Genomic DNA, 13,655 nt, shown 5'->3' with positions numbered 1-13,655 from the left:
ATGTTAACGAACACGAGGATCGGACAGAACGGATTTAATTCGGATTTCACAGGACGTTTCAGAGTGGTATGTTTTTTTTATTTTCTTATACATTATAGATACAATGTTGTCCACCATTTGATTGTGATATTTGTTGTAAAACTAAGGTAATACAAACAGAAATCACTTATCCATGGTTAATGTTCCTAAGGAGCGGTGAACCGTCTTAAAAATGCGAAAAAAACTTACAAAAGCTACAGAAAATAAGCTGTTCTCCATAAAATGTGCAGTGCACAGATAAACTTTAGGATTATAATGTTCCGGAACAGTGTTTAAAATAAAGTTAGCCTTAGGAAGGTCCAACAAGTGAGTTTTGGAAACAGGGTGAAAAAAACAGAGTCTCTTTGACAAAGCGTCAACACTGTCTTCTCTAATGCAGCTCAACCAGGCCTCGTCCCCTTTTTTGCGTATTCCGTGGATGCACATAATTTACACGAGTAGCATCGTGACTTCATAAGATCCGGAAAAAACATTTTCAAACGAGCCGTTTGCTGTAGTTCAAACATTACACACTAACTAAAGTTGAAAAAGTGGAAAAGCATAATTGGACCCCTTTAAGGTTTGTTCATGTTCATTAACTAATGTTGACACAATATTTGATTTTAACAGATACAACATTTGATTTTGTATTAGTAAATGTTGAAATTAGCATTGACTAAGGTGAATAAATGGTGTACAATCATTGTTAATTGTTCATGTTATTGTAAATAACTAATGCTAATAAATGAAACCTTAATGTAACGTGTTACCCATATTTGAACATCAATATTCATATTCAATCCTGCATGTGAATATGAATATTTTGTCATATGTACTCTTAGCACAGGCATCATGATTTCATGTAACCCTCTGATGCATGGTGTCCACTAGAGATCTTAACAAACCATTTTAACCATCCAAACCGCCACGGGTGATGACCGTTGACCCTTGCCCATCACTCTATTTGACTGTCCTCTTTATATGTCGTTGTGTTCTTTATTTATGACAACATAAATTCAGCATGGCTGACGAAAGTGATGAAGCATCATCTGCCTCTGGAATATCAGCTTCTGTCTTTTATTCCAGGAGATCCAGACAGGTAAAAATACACTTTTTAATAGAATGAGATCTAAGGAACACTGGGAATTATTAATGTATTTGTTGCTGTTCACCAAAACACATCTGTCGTAGTGGGCACCATGCATCATGTACATCTGTTCACTGGGCATTTACAATATATACAGTACTATCATTCACTGTTTGGGGTCAGAAATGAAGACTTTTATTCAGAAAGGACACATTAAATTTATCAAATGTCAAAAGTGACAGTAAAGATAAAAAATGTATTACAGTGTTAAAAATGTACGGTTATGACTGTAACCCTGGTTCCCTGAGAAGAGGAACGATACGCTGCGTCTTAGTGTTGACGCTATGGGGAACGGGATCAGTGTGACTGGTGTAGACAAACGCCATTTATCATTGGCACACGGCAGTCCATGACGTCTCATGCGGAGCGCCTATCTAAAGGAGATGCGCAGACAGGTGCCATAGACACAGCATCTCAGGGAACCAATGTTACAGTCGTAACTTAAGGCGTTCCCTTTCAAAGTGGAACCTCGACGCTGCGTCTTGGTGTTGACGCTATGGGGAACCAATACCCTCTCCACCATGCCGAGGGAACGCCTGCCTCACTATGCTGTGAATATGCACAAAGCATAGTGGGTACAGCAAACATTAGCAGGGCTTCCAGCTAATCTTTTCCAAGTTTGCAAGAAAAAAAAGACGAATTAGGTGCGTTTCCATCAGGTTGTTCTAGCGGATGATGGTGGTATTGGTAACCAAGTAACCAACAGTAAATAAAACACAAAACCAGCGGAAACAGTAGTGATGTGTGTTGTTCGACTCAATGAGCGACTGCTTTAAGAGAATGATGAGAGAGCCGTTTCCCCTTTTTGTATATTAATACAAGACAGAATAATATGATTATCCTTTCGCTACACTGCTCAGCCACACAAGTAGTCTCTAGCTTAATGTTATTTTGATGTGTATGTGTATTCCCTAAGCCAAAACTCCCCGATGCTAGGAAAGACTCCCAAGCTTCTATGCTCGACAGCAAGGGAAGTCCGGGCTGTTACACCTCTGGCCTCAGCCCTATACGGCCCCAAAAATACCCAACATAGCCTCAGGTATGGCAGGCATATCACACCAGTATTAGAGAAGGCTCTTGGGGAGTAGCCTACCGAAGAGGAGCTTCTACTCCATGTTAATGATCCTAGATTTATTAGGGGAGAAGAGCTCATACTCTGACTTGAGTGAAGCACTTCTCCAGGACTCACTATAGTTTATGGCTAAACTATAGAACGCTACAATGATATCGGCGATCCACCTATACTCATCAGTTTGTAACACTGATCTTCCCTTAAGGATCACCCCACCAAAGGGGAGCATATATCCCTTCTTCAAGACCCAACAACTAGGAAACAGAGGGACTCTTGTGAACTGGCCATCGTGGGTCAGCTCACCCTGCTCTACCCTAAGGGGTTCTAGAGCAGTCTACCGAAGGAAGCATGTAAGGTGCTAAAACCTCAGTTAGACACCGCAGCTCATACACTGCCTCGAGTCAAGGCACTCCGCCAAAGACCCACTATGGCTAGCGCTTCTTCTTTTTCATTAGCACTAGACCGCAGTGTGCGACAGAGAAGGAGGGATGCCCACAGGTGACCTTCCTCTGCTTATTACTACTGTCGAACCAGGGCAATAGTAGAGCACCCATCAAAGGGGAGCATACATCCCTACGCCAAAACCCAATAGTAGTTGGGGAGGGAGGTAAATAAAGCAGAGGGAATCTCTTCTGTTCACCCTGCATCAACCCTAAGGGTGTAACCTTCAGCCCTCACGGACCCCCAGCGAGGGATCTATCTCCTGAAAGCTGCTGACTGAGACCCCAGCTCTGTGAACTTCTCTACGACTGCCTCATCGGCAGACCAACGAGATCAGAGTGTGAGATACAAGCATCAAGGAGAAAGATTTCTCCATCCAGCTCCCTCGAGAGTCGCATGCGCTCCGCCAGACTCTTATCTCACACGCGCACACAAACAAGCAAATCCTGAAGACAAACAAGCTGATGACGTGCAACTCAGGCGCCTTCATACTCACTTATTTTGTCATTGGAGAATTGATGGGATGGTTGTGGTTTTCTATTGGTGGATCTCCTGTGAGTGACAGGTTATAGCCCCGCCCTCATCATCAGAGAAGAGAAGACATGCTCCAAGAGGAAGTTATTCTGACTCAAGATTACCAGGAACATAAATTTAACACAATAATGATAATGTGCACGGATAAATCACTCATAATAAACAGTGCTAAACGCTGCAAATACACATTTGCCATTCAAAACCTTTGCACAAACACAAGTAGTGTGTGAAAGTATTGGTTACCGAAATGAGTCAGTACTTGGTACTACTAGTAGCCTATTGTTAAATTTTTAATATTTCAGTATTACAGACTTGGTAAGCATAAAATACTTTTTTCAAAAACATTTAAAAACCCAAACATTGGAGAGGTAGTGTCGGTCAATATTTATTGCCCACTGAAATCTGAATCTTAATTTTTTTCCTATATTGTTTGTTGTTTATTCTCAAGTCTTACACCCGTTAATGACTCCAGATTCCAGATAGTCTTCCAACTAGTTTGCTTTAAATGAGGTTCCAGCTGTCTATTGAAAGTCTTTGATAATTATTCCTGATTTGAACAGTTGTTTTCTCATCCTCAAATGTGTCACACAGTTAGTTTCGAGACTTGGCTGTCTTGATCATGCAGTCATAAGTTCTCCAGCAGAATATTCAGGCATCTGCTGTTATCTCAAACTTGCAACAAATGGCAATAAAAGCAAAACACTGGCCCAGAATCACGACCTTACGGTCAAACACTGAAGCTTTTGAGACATCCCAAAAATACACATGAACAGAAATAGTTCAGTATAGCGAGGACTGGGCCAAACGCCTCCAGCTTCTCCACACAGTCTGATGGGCAGCTACACCAAGAGTCGTGACTGAAACTCTTAAAAACATTGGAAAAAAAAATATTTAAAAAAACTATTCAAATCAAAAGACAAAGCACATATCAAAGTTACTAAAAATTAAACTAAAATAATTATGATTATGCACTGAAAGATTCATAGTACAGTACCTTTTATATTGTTTTTCGTTAATATTTTTTCATCATGTGAGACTCGAAGCAATAATTTGTAAATAAACAACACCATCAATTATTGATTTAATATGATACAGTTTATTTTAGGACAAGGACACCTTGTTACAGTGTTAATTTAAATTGAAGTACTGAGTAATATAAATTAACTAGGATAGGATCAGGGTTTGGTTTAGGGTTAGTTGCATGTAATTGTGCATAATTGACTGTAATTGCTATAGTAAGTACATTTAACAAGTACTTAATCTTACTTTCATCATCATATCATGGCTTCATTTGAGAGCATAGCATTTTATCTTGTTTTTCCCAGATTAAATGCTGGTGTTCATCTGGTTGTGCTTTCAGTTGTGTACTCATGATCGCTGTCTTCATTTAAATAAAACACGCTGAATGAAGTGCATCCTCACTGTTCTACAGATCGGTGTGACGTTTGCTATAGTGTTTGGTGTGATTTTATACCGGATCTCCACCAAAGCCGCTCTCGCCATGAGCTCGAACCCCGTGACCCGCTCCAACGTCAGGCTGACGGTTAAAACCACAGCGGCCATCATCAACCTGGTGGTGATTCTCATCCTGGACGAGGTGTACGGGGCCGTGGCACGCTGGCTCACTGTCCTCGGTCAGTCGCTTCGTCTAGCACTGCTTAATGCCAACTGAGTGTCATGTGTGAAACATAAAACAGAAGGGTTACTTCAATCATTTGTCTTATGTTGGTCTTCTCAGAGGTTCCTAAAACAGACAAGAGCTTTGAAGAAAGGTTGATCTTCAAAACCTTCATCCTGAAGTTTGTGAATGCGTTCACTCCAATCATATACATCGCATTTTTCAGAGGCAGGTGGGTATTCAATATCCTTCATGGACGCTTGTTTCAGGCACAAAAAAAAAAATGAATTGCAACTTTTTATCTCACAATTCTGACTTTTCTCGTGCAATGTCAAGTTTATATCTCACCATTCTATCTAGAATTGCAATTGCGAGAAAAAAGCCAGAAGTGCGAGATATAAACTTGGAATTGCAAGAAATAAAATCAGAATTGTGAGATTTAAACTCGAAATTGCAATAAAAAGTCAGAATTGTGAGATATAAACTTGGAATTGAGAGAAAAAAGTCAGATTTGTGGGATATAAACTCGAAATGTAAGAAAAAGTAAGAATTGCGAGATATTAACTTAGAATTGCAAGAACAAAGTAAGAATTGAAAAAATGTTGTCAGAATTGTGAGACAAAAAGTCAGAATTGTGAGATTTAAACTCGAAATTGTGAGAAAAAGTAAGAATTGCGAGATATAAACTTGGAATTGCAAGAAATAAAGTCAGATTTGTGCAATATAGACTCGAAATGCAAGAAAAAGTAAGAATTGCAAGATATAAATTTAGAATTGCAAGAAAAAAGTAAGAATTGAAAGAAATATTGTCAGAATTGTCAGATATAAATGCAAAATTGCAAGAAAAAGTCAGACTTGCGAGAAATAAACCCAAAAAAATCCGAATTGTGAGAAATTGTGAGAAAAAGTAAGAATTGCGAGATATAAACTTGGAATTGCAATACATTTTTTAGAATTGTAAGAAATAAAGTCAGAATTGTGGGATATTAACTCAAAATTGCAAGAAAAAAGTCAGAATTGAAAGAAATAAAGTCAGAATTGTGAGATTTATTTATTTATTTTATTCTGTGGCGGAAACGAGCGTCCATAATCTAATAGTAAGTGATGATCTGCATGTGCTTCTGTCAGCTGATTTCTGGTTATTAAAGCCTGGCGCTGCATGTGAGTGTGTTGATGCTGAAGCCAGACTCTGACGGCCGTGTTTCCGCACAGGCTCGGGGGGCGTCCAGGCAGTTATCTCTACGTGTTCGAGTCCTACCGCATGGAGGAGGTATGAATCATGAGCGCGTGTTCTGTGAGGAGTGATTGCGCGGGTGAATGACGGCTGTGTTGATGTGTTTGCTCAGTGCGCTCACGGCGGCTGCCTCATGGAGCTCTGCATCCAGCTCAGCATCACAATGCTCGGGAAACAGCTCATCCAGAACAACCTGTTTGAGATCGGCGTCCCGTGAGTACACACACTCCTAAACACGACAGGCTTTATGGACATGCTGAACCGTTTGCATTGCCATGGTTTGGGTTGTATTTGCTTTATTGCAGTAAACTGAAGAAGCTGATCAGATACATTAAATCCAAGAGACGCTCTTTCCAGGAAGAGGAACATGAGAAGAAGTTACAGCGATATGAGACGGATCATTTCCTGGAGCCCTTCGCTGGCCTCACGCCCGAGTACATGGAGATGAGTGAGTGTCTGTACAGAACCAAAGCATCCGACCAGACTAACTCTTCATCACTTCTCTTTTTCATGTGTATTTCACTGGAACAGAATGGTGCAGCTCTTTTCTCAGTGCTTATTAAGAACTAGTACTGGTCTAGCTATGACTAGAGACACTGGCTCATGAGCTGTGATGAGCGTGTGATGAAGCCTCAGCTGTATGCAGTGTGACGATGGCGAGTTTCTAATATCACGGCAGTAATTATCACTGTTCATTCCCGCAGTAATCCAGTTTGGCTTTGTGACTCTGTTTGTGGCATCTTTCCCGCTGGCGCCTCTGTTTGCCCTCCTCAACAACATCATTGAAATACGTCTGGATGCCAAGAAGTTTGTGGGAGAACTCAGAAGACCAGATGCAGCCAGAGGCAAAGACATCGGTCTGTATTTACACAATCACAATCATATAATAAAGCTTATATTATCAGTTATATGATCAGCATCCGTGGCATCTCTGTCCACTATCTTCACAAAACATCTGAACTTGAGAAAAATAATGGAATATTTATGGACTATTTATAGATTATATTATTGAGCTGGAATATTCCTGCAAATCTTTCCATAATATCAGCAGCTGAATGTGTGTGTTATACGAGGTTCACCTCAAAGTGCTGATTCACTGATGGTGTTGTTCATGATGTCTTCACAGGAATCTGGTATAATATTCTCAGAGGAGTCGCAAAAGTGGCAGTGATTGTCAATGTAAGTGTGTGTTATTGGTGACCTGTTCAGAAGATAACTGATCCTCATGGAGACGTCTGTAAAATATAACTCTGCATGACACCTGAGTTCTGGGATCCTATGAACCCGGGAACACGCTCATCACATATACAAAAGGACTGTTATTGCTTGAAAAATGTATAAATTCATATTTATTTGAACTATAGGAAAATAATATCCTCTGTATTGTTTCTGTATAGCATTTTATCTCTCATGATGGATGTCATGTGGAAATGAGTAGAAATAGTTTCAAAGGTTTGCGTGCTTTTGTTCTTGTTGTTCTGAACAGCTCCCGCTCACTGTAGTGGATCAGGGACATAACATTACTCTTTTAAACGGTTTCCAGCATTTCAGTAATAAGTCTCTGTCTTTAAAGGAGAACTCCGGTCAATTTTAACATTGAGCAAATTTTTTTGTAAATTTGGAGTGCTGTCAGTACAGAGAACAACGACAAAAATCGGTGTTGCCTACACCGTGTTATCCTCTTTTTAAAATTTGCACCCTGTTGACTTCAATGGGGCAAGTTTTAAACCTGCTTTTAGCCTCTTAACATCCTTGATGTGTCATTACAAGTGCACAGCCATGTGAGTGATTCCTTCAGAGTTAACACGGTGAATCTGACTGCAGTAGATGTGAAAGATATGAATAAAAATTATGTTAATTCAGCCAGCGCACATACCTGTATTTACATCCTGTTTTCGGGCAAAGTCCACAGTAATCGATTTTCGAGTTCACGCGCGTGATCAAAGGTAACTAACCTATGCGCGTGAACTCGACAATCGACTGCTTTGGACTTCGACTGAAAACAGGATGTAAATACAGGTATGAGCGCTGGCTGAATTAACATAATTTTTATTCATATCTTTCACATCTACTGCAGTCAGATTCACCCGTGTTCACTCCGAAGGAATCACTCACATGGCTGTGCACTAAGAGGCTAAAAGCAGGTTTAAAACTTGCCCTATTGAAGTCAACAGGGTGCAAATTTTAAAAAGAGGATAACACGGTGTAGGCAACACCGATTTTTGTCGTTGTTCTCTGTACTGACAACACTCCAAATGTACAAAAAAATGAGCTCAATGTTAAAATTGACCGGAGTTCTCCTTTAAAGTGTGTGCACATCTCCACGAAGAGCAACAGTTATCGCACGACGCTCGGCAAAATGCCTTCAGGATTGATCCTCTCTTATAATCTCAGAGATGTGGATTTGGACGGCAGTTAAATCTCCTGACGACCTTGGTGTTTGACTGTAATCCCACCAGGAATTTTTACTAGGGTGGCTGGAGAAAAACACTAACATTCTGGTTTCGGAAAGCAATAAAGTCACTGACTAACCCCTGTAAATGTTGAAATTACCTCGTGTCCCCATGAGAAACAAGTACAATCCAAATAGGGCAATAGTATTTACAGACTAGAGAAGTCTTCACAGCAGTGTCCTCAAGCTCCGCTTCTGGAGATTTCAGCTCCGACTGTCCGGAAGTTCCCTGTCGAGGAGACTCGCGCTGGTCATAGCAGTGTTGTTTCGTCAGCTTAGATAGGCTACTGATTATTAATCATTTAAACCCCTTTATCTTCACCGCTCTGCTCAACCATCAGTCTTGCAGATCCGTCATGTTTGTAGTTTTTTAAACACTTTTTACTCGTGTTTGTAGTTCTAATCGAATCTTCGTCCACATCGCAGTGGGTTGTGGGCGATATTAGCCGTTAGAGTGAAACTGGAGGCAGAACAGTATAAACTAAAGTTACTCCACAAATACTATCTATCTATCTATCTATCTATCTATCTATCTATCTATCTATCTATCTATCTATCTATCTATCTATCTATCTATCTATCTATCTACCTACTCATAACAACCACCCAGAACAATTATTTGATAATTGATTGTTTTGCATGTGACGGCAACACAATATTTTATTGTTAGAAAATGATCAAGAAAGACAAAATCAAGTAATAATGTAATACTTCAAACTACTTTAAACTTTCTGGTCCAAACTTTCCCAAGCCTTTCCCAAGCCTTTCTCAAGTCTCGACAAACTTTTTAATCTAGATTTTTAGAAAAAGTAGATTCTATTTTTTCCATATTTCACTTTAACTTATTAACTGAAAGTGGAGGCAGAACAGTATAAACTAAAGTTACTCCACAAATACTCTAAGAGTCGCATTACAACAGTTTATGTTTGCAGTGTTCCTGTCTTTGGCAAGCTTCACTTGAAAAGTTAAGGTTGTAAAACTGTTCAAAAGTAGAAAACTCTAGAAGCTGAAGATTCTACACATTAATCATGATTCATTAGTTCAAACTTAGCATTTTTCTACATTTATTATTTTCTGCTCTCATCAATACGCCACCTTTGTACAATAACATGTCAGAAACTTCTTCTAAACTGTCCTCTTTCCTGCAGGCGTTTGTGATCTCCTTCACGTCGGACTTCATTCCCCGGCTGGTCTATCAGTACATGTACAGTCCGGACGGCTCGATGCACGGCTTCGTCAACCACACGCTGTCTTACTTCAACGTCAGTCACTTCCAGAACGGCACCGCCCCAGTGGAGCCCTTCCACCTGGGCTTCCGTGTGGACATCTGCAGGTATGAAGTGCTCTCAGAACGGCTCCGTTACCTCTCGACACACTCGCTTAATGACCTCTCCTCCAGGTATAAAGACTACAGAGAGCCTCCGTGGTCTCCGACGCCGTACGAGATCTCCAAGGAGTTCTGGGCTGTGTTGGCAGCCAGACTCGCATTTGTCATTGTCTTTCAAGTGAGTGTCTAATATCTAAAGGCTCATCAGTGCCAGACTCACAGTATAAGTGCAGTGCTACAGAACATCAGTTAAAATCACGCAAAATTCTGGTCAACTTGTGATTTATTTGTGCAGAATGTGGTGATGCTGATGAGTGATGTTGTGGACTGGATAATCCCAGATATTCCCAAAGACATCAGCTTACAGATCCACAAGGAGAAGATCCTCATGATGGACCTGTTCATGAAAGAGGAGCAGGGAAAGACACGGCGCGAGGACAGCGTGACGAGTGAGGAGATGCGCCACGGTCCTCTAACGCGCTCGCGCTCCATATCGCACACGCCCTGCAAGAACTACTGACGTTCCTGTCCTTACATTCCCCTGACGAAGACGTGCCGTTGGGTCTGAAGCCTCACTGCCTTTGCCTTCGTGTTGTACAGTTCTTCACTCTGATTATGTGCTCAACGCTTCTTCTTATCATATTCATTTCCCTCACAGCCACCAAGAGCTTTACTAATCACAGAAACCCAGCTAACAAAATATGTTCTAAGAACGTTTCGCTAACGTTCCCGTTAGGCTATGAAAACTTTTTTCGGTATTCTCTCTCAACATTCGAAACATAGTTTCAAAAATGTTTCAAAAACGTTTTTCTTGGTTATGTGAACGTTAAGGGAACATTCCACTGTGTCATTCTGCAAACATTATGGCAATGTTACTTTTGAATGTTCTCTGAACGTTCTGAAACAAGTAACATTTAAAAAACTTTAGTCGAACGTCTGACTAAAACATTTCAGAAAGAAGTTCCATGAACGATGTATTTTGTGCAGATGTTTTAAGAACGTCATTAAAGACCAGATAACTTTGAACGAACGTTCTATTACAGTTTTTCTCAGTCGCTTTGGTGCATTTCTCACATCACTATTTACATTTGCACAACAGTTAATGCAGTTCTCAAAACAATTAGTACAAACTGCAACACATAGTTGATAACCTGCAAAAGCGTGTCACTTGTTCAAAATGGATAGCTCATTCCTCAAAAGCAAGTATTCACGTCAATGAAAGTGTCAGTGTCATCAAGATGAAAAGTCCTGACACCATCGTTTATGAACAAGATAGTCAAATGGCTTTGTCATGTTTTCATTATGACAGTTTACTCCGTAAATGCTTTCCAATGCAAAAAAAGTCAGATCTTGGTGACACTACCTGGAAATGCTCAAGACAGCACTATATACTATTTGCACAGCCATTTGAAAAATACAGTAAAGTTACACATTACTGTATTTAGTGAGGTAACTGAGTACAAGACACTGAATATGTATGTTTCACATTTTTACTGCATATGCTCTTTGCAATTCTAAATTTGTTCACAACATTGTGCAAAAGAAAAAATACACCCTTATTTACAACAAACATAAACTCCCTTTCACTGTAAGAAATTTCTAACCTCTCCAAGTCAAAATTTTCTAGTGACAAGTCACATCTAAATTTTTACAGTAAATTGGCCCAAGTGCAATTCTTGTTGCAATAGTCTGTTACAGTAACATTGGCTCAATGAGAAATAATACATCTGACTAATTGAAAAATTTAGATGTTATCAGTCACTAGAAATTTTTGAATTTCTTTTTTTTACAGTGTTGGGTAGAGCTGTGCACAACTGTAAACAATATTGCTGTACATATTGGAACTGAACATACAACATACATAGTACTGTAATCATTCATGCACATCCAGACGTTCCTCTCTGTCTGGCCACATAATTTCATCTACATCACAGCAAATATCATCTCTTGCAATCAGAAAAAGAGAAACGGTCTTGCTTTTTTGACAGATTTTGACAATTAGTTCAACATTTTTGTATGTAATGACTCAAGCAATGAAATGAGGACTATTAGTTTTATATGGAATGACTATTCGGCATTCACAAGTATAGTTAATTTTGACTGACATGACATAAGCATATGATAATGTTATAAAACAGCAGAGAGTTGTATGAAAGCAATTGATGCATGTCCAAAAGCATTTGCAATTTGTTGGAAGGAATGAGAAACTGCTACTATGATGTGCACAAATGACTAAATGTTGTGGAGGTTGAACTAACTGTTGTTCAAATGTAAATAGTGATGTGAGAAATGCACCAAAGCGACTGAGAAAAACTGTAACGTTACCGGAAGAACGTTTGTTCAGAACTTTGCCACAACATTAGACAAAGTTCTGAGAACGTTCCCTGTTGGCTAGGACAGTGCTAAGGCCTGAAACACGCTCTACGCGAGTATGAGAACACACACTTCTGGATATGCGAGCTTGAGTTCATGCGTCACTGCGTCAGAGAGTTTCACATCAGCGTAAAGCAGTTTACCTGCCCGTAACAAGCATCGTAACTCGATCACCCCTTTGAGTCCTGAAGGCTTTTTATCACCATAGATTGATCAAATGTTACAGTGTGTACGGTACGAAACCACACGCTTGCACTGCATTGGCCAAGCATTCACGTTTACACACCCGAGTACGTTTCTAGCCTACGAATCTATACAAACCATCACATTAAAACAAACTGAACTGTTTCTATACATTGATGAAATGCTCATAGGGATTAAACACCTCACCTGAATCAACAACTTACCGTTCTGACCATAAAGGGCTGCTGGATGTTTTTATCGAAACGTGATATTTAATATGGTTTATTTCAACCCTTAAGGTTCTGGTTGTTTTGTTTGCAGTTTCATGTGACTGAAAATATCTCCTTAATTTATAACAAAGCCTAAATATGGGAGAAATCGTGAGGATCTTTAGATAAGGACCTATAGGAACTTGATTCATTTAATGAACATTTCAATTATTAGAACAAAAAGTAATCAGAGGTCACGATGCAATTAGATCCTCGTCTGATCCTTGCACATTTAAATTTTAAATATTTATATTAGTTTTGGGAATTTTGAAACGTTCAAGCTTCTTTTAAGTGGACGGCCTTGAGCCTTTAACTCTTTTACTCTAATGTACCGTGATATTTCATGTTTTCACATTCATTGTATGATGGTATTTTTCTAATGGCTTTGAGTCTTTTGTACATTTGACGCTTTCATATTTAAAGGTGTTTGATAGGATATTCAGTATCTGTGCATTGAGCAAGCATTAACTTTGAGGAACATTATTCACATTTTGTTCATAGAGTGTAACAGACTTGAAAACCACAAATTCCATGATAAGTCCAGTAATGTTTTAGCTTTTATACAGAATCATAAACACACACACACACACACACATAGACTGTTAGACTTCTAGAGCATCTGTATACTGTCCTGAGACTTCTGGGTTTGATCGAAATGTACTTTTTGCACCAAATGGACTGTACAGTAAAAGCAAACTCAGCCTCACGAGGAACCATGTAAAGACACAACGAACGTTCATGCTCCAAAGATAAACCATTTCTGTGCTGTTACATTTTTATGGTCTTAATATCAAGCAGAACAATCATATTGTTTTTTTAAGTAAGATGTTTACTATTTACTGCCTTACATGTCTACTAAATGAACGCATATACATGATATCTTCTGTCTTCTTGCCTTAAACCAGAAACACAACGTTCTTTAGTGATTTGTGTAGCTGTGTACTGTAATGTAACACTAAAAAGAAATAAAGTCTACTTCAGTTGTCA

The 13,655-nt window shown here is 39.4% G+C and overlaps 1 protein-coding gene across 5 annotated transcripts in view; it reads left to right on the top strand.

The window, feature by feature from the left end:
- The window catches only part of ano1b (anoctamin 1, calcium activated chloride channel b), a 36,077-nt gene extending 22,422 nt beyond the window's left edge, over nt 1-13,655 (top strand). For 3 of the 5 annotated variants that reach the window (XM_084095136.1, XM_084095134.1, XM_084095135.1), the window contains 9 exons: nt 4,645-4,846; nt 4,951-5,062; nt 6,043-6,100; nt 6,177-6,277; nt 6,370-6,512; nt 6,769-6,921; nt 7,191-7,243; nt 9,665-10,021; nt 10,139-10,515. In XM_084095136.1, the coding sequence (XP_083951262.1) occupies nt 4,645-4,846; nt 4,951-5,062; nt 6,043-6,100; nt 6,177-6,277; nt 6,370-6,512; nt 6,769-6,921; nt 7,191-7,243; nt 9,665-10,021; nt 10,139-10,363 (1,404 nt within the window). In that variant the 3' untranslated portion in view covers nt 10,364-10,515. Of the gene's footprint in view, nt 1-4,644; nt 4,847-4,950; nt 5,063-6,042; nt 6,101-6,176; nt 6,278-6,369; nt 6,513-6,768; nt 6,922-7,190; nt 7,244-9,664; nt 10,022-10,138 lie in introns of all 5 variants that reach the window. The other 2 variants (XM_084095138.1, XM_084095137.1) reach the window with 2 other exon arrangements.

This window comes from Abramis brama (assembly GCF_963993115.1).
Source record: "Abramis brama genome assembly, chromosome: 20".
Taxonomy (NCBI): Eukaryota; Metazoa; Chordata; class Actinopteri; order Cypriniformes; family Leuciscidae; genus Abramis; species Abramis brama.
This window is presented reverse-complemented; position numbering and strand designations above follow the sequence as displayed.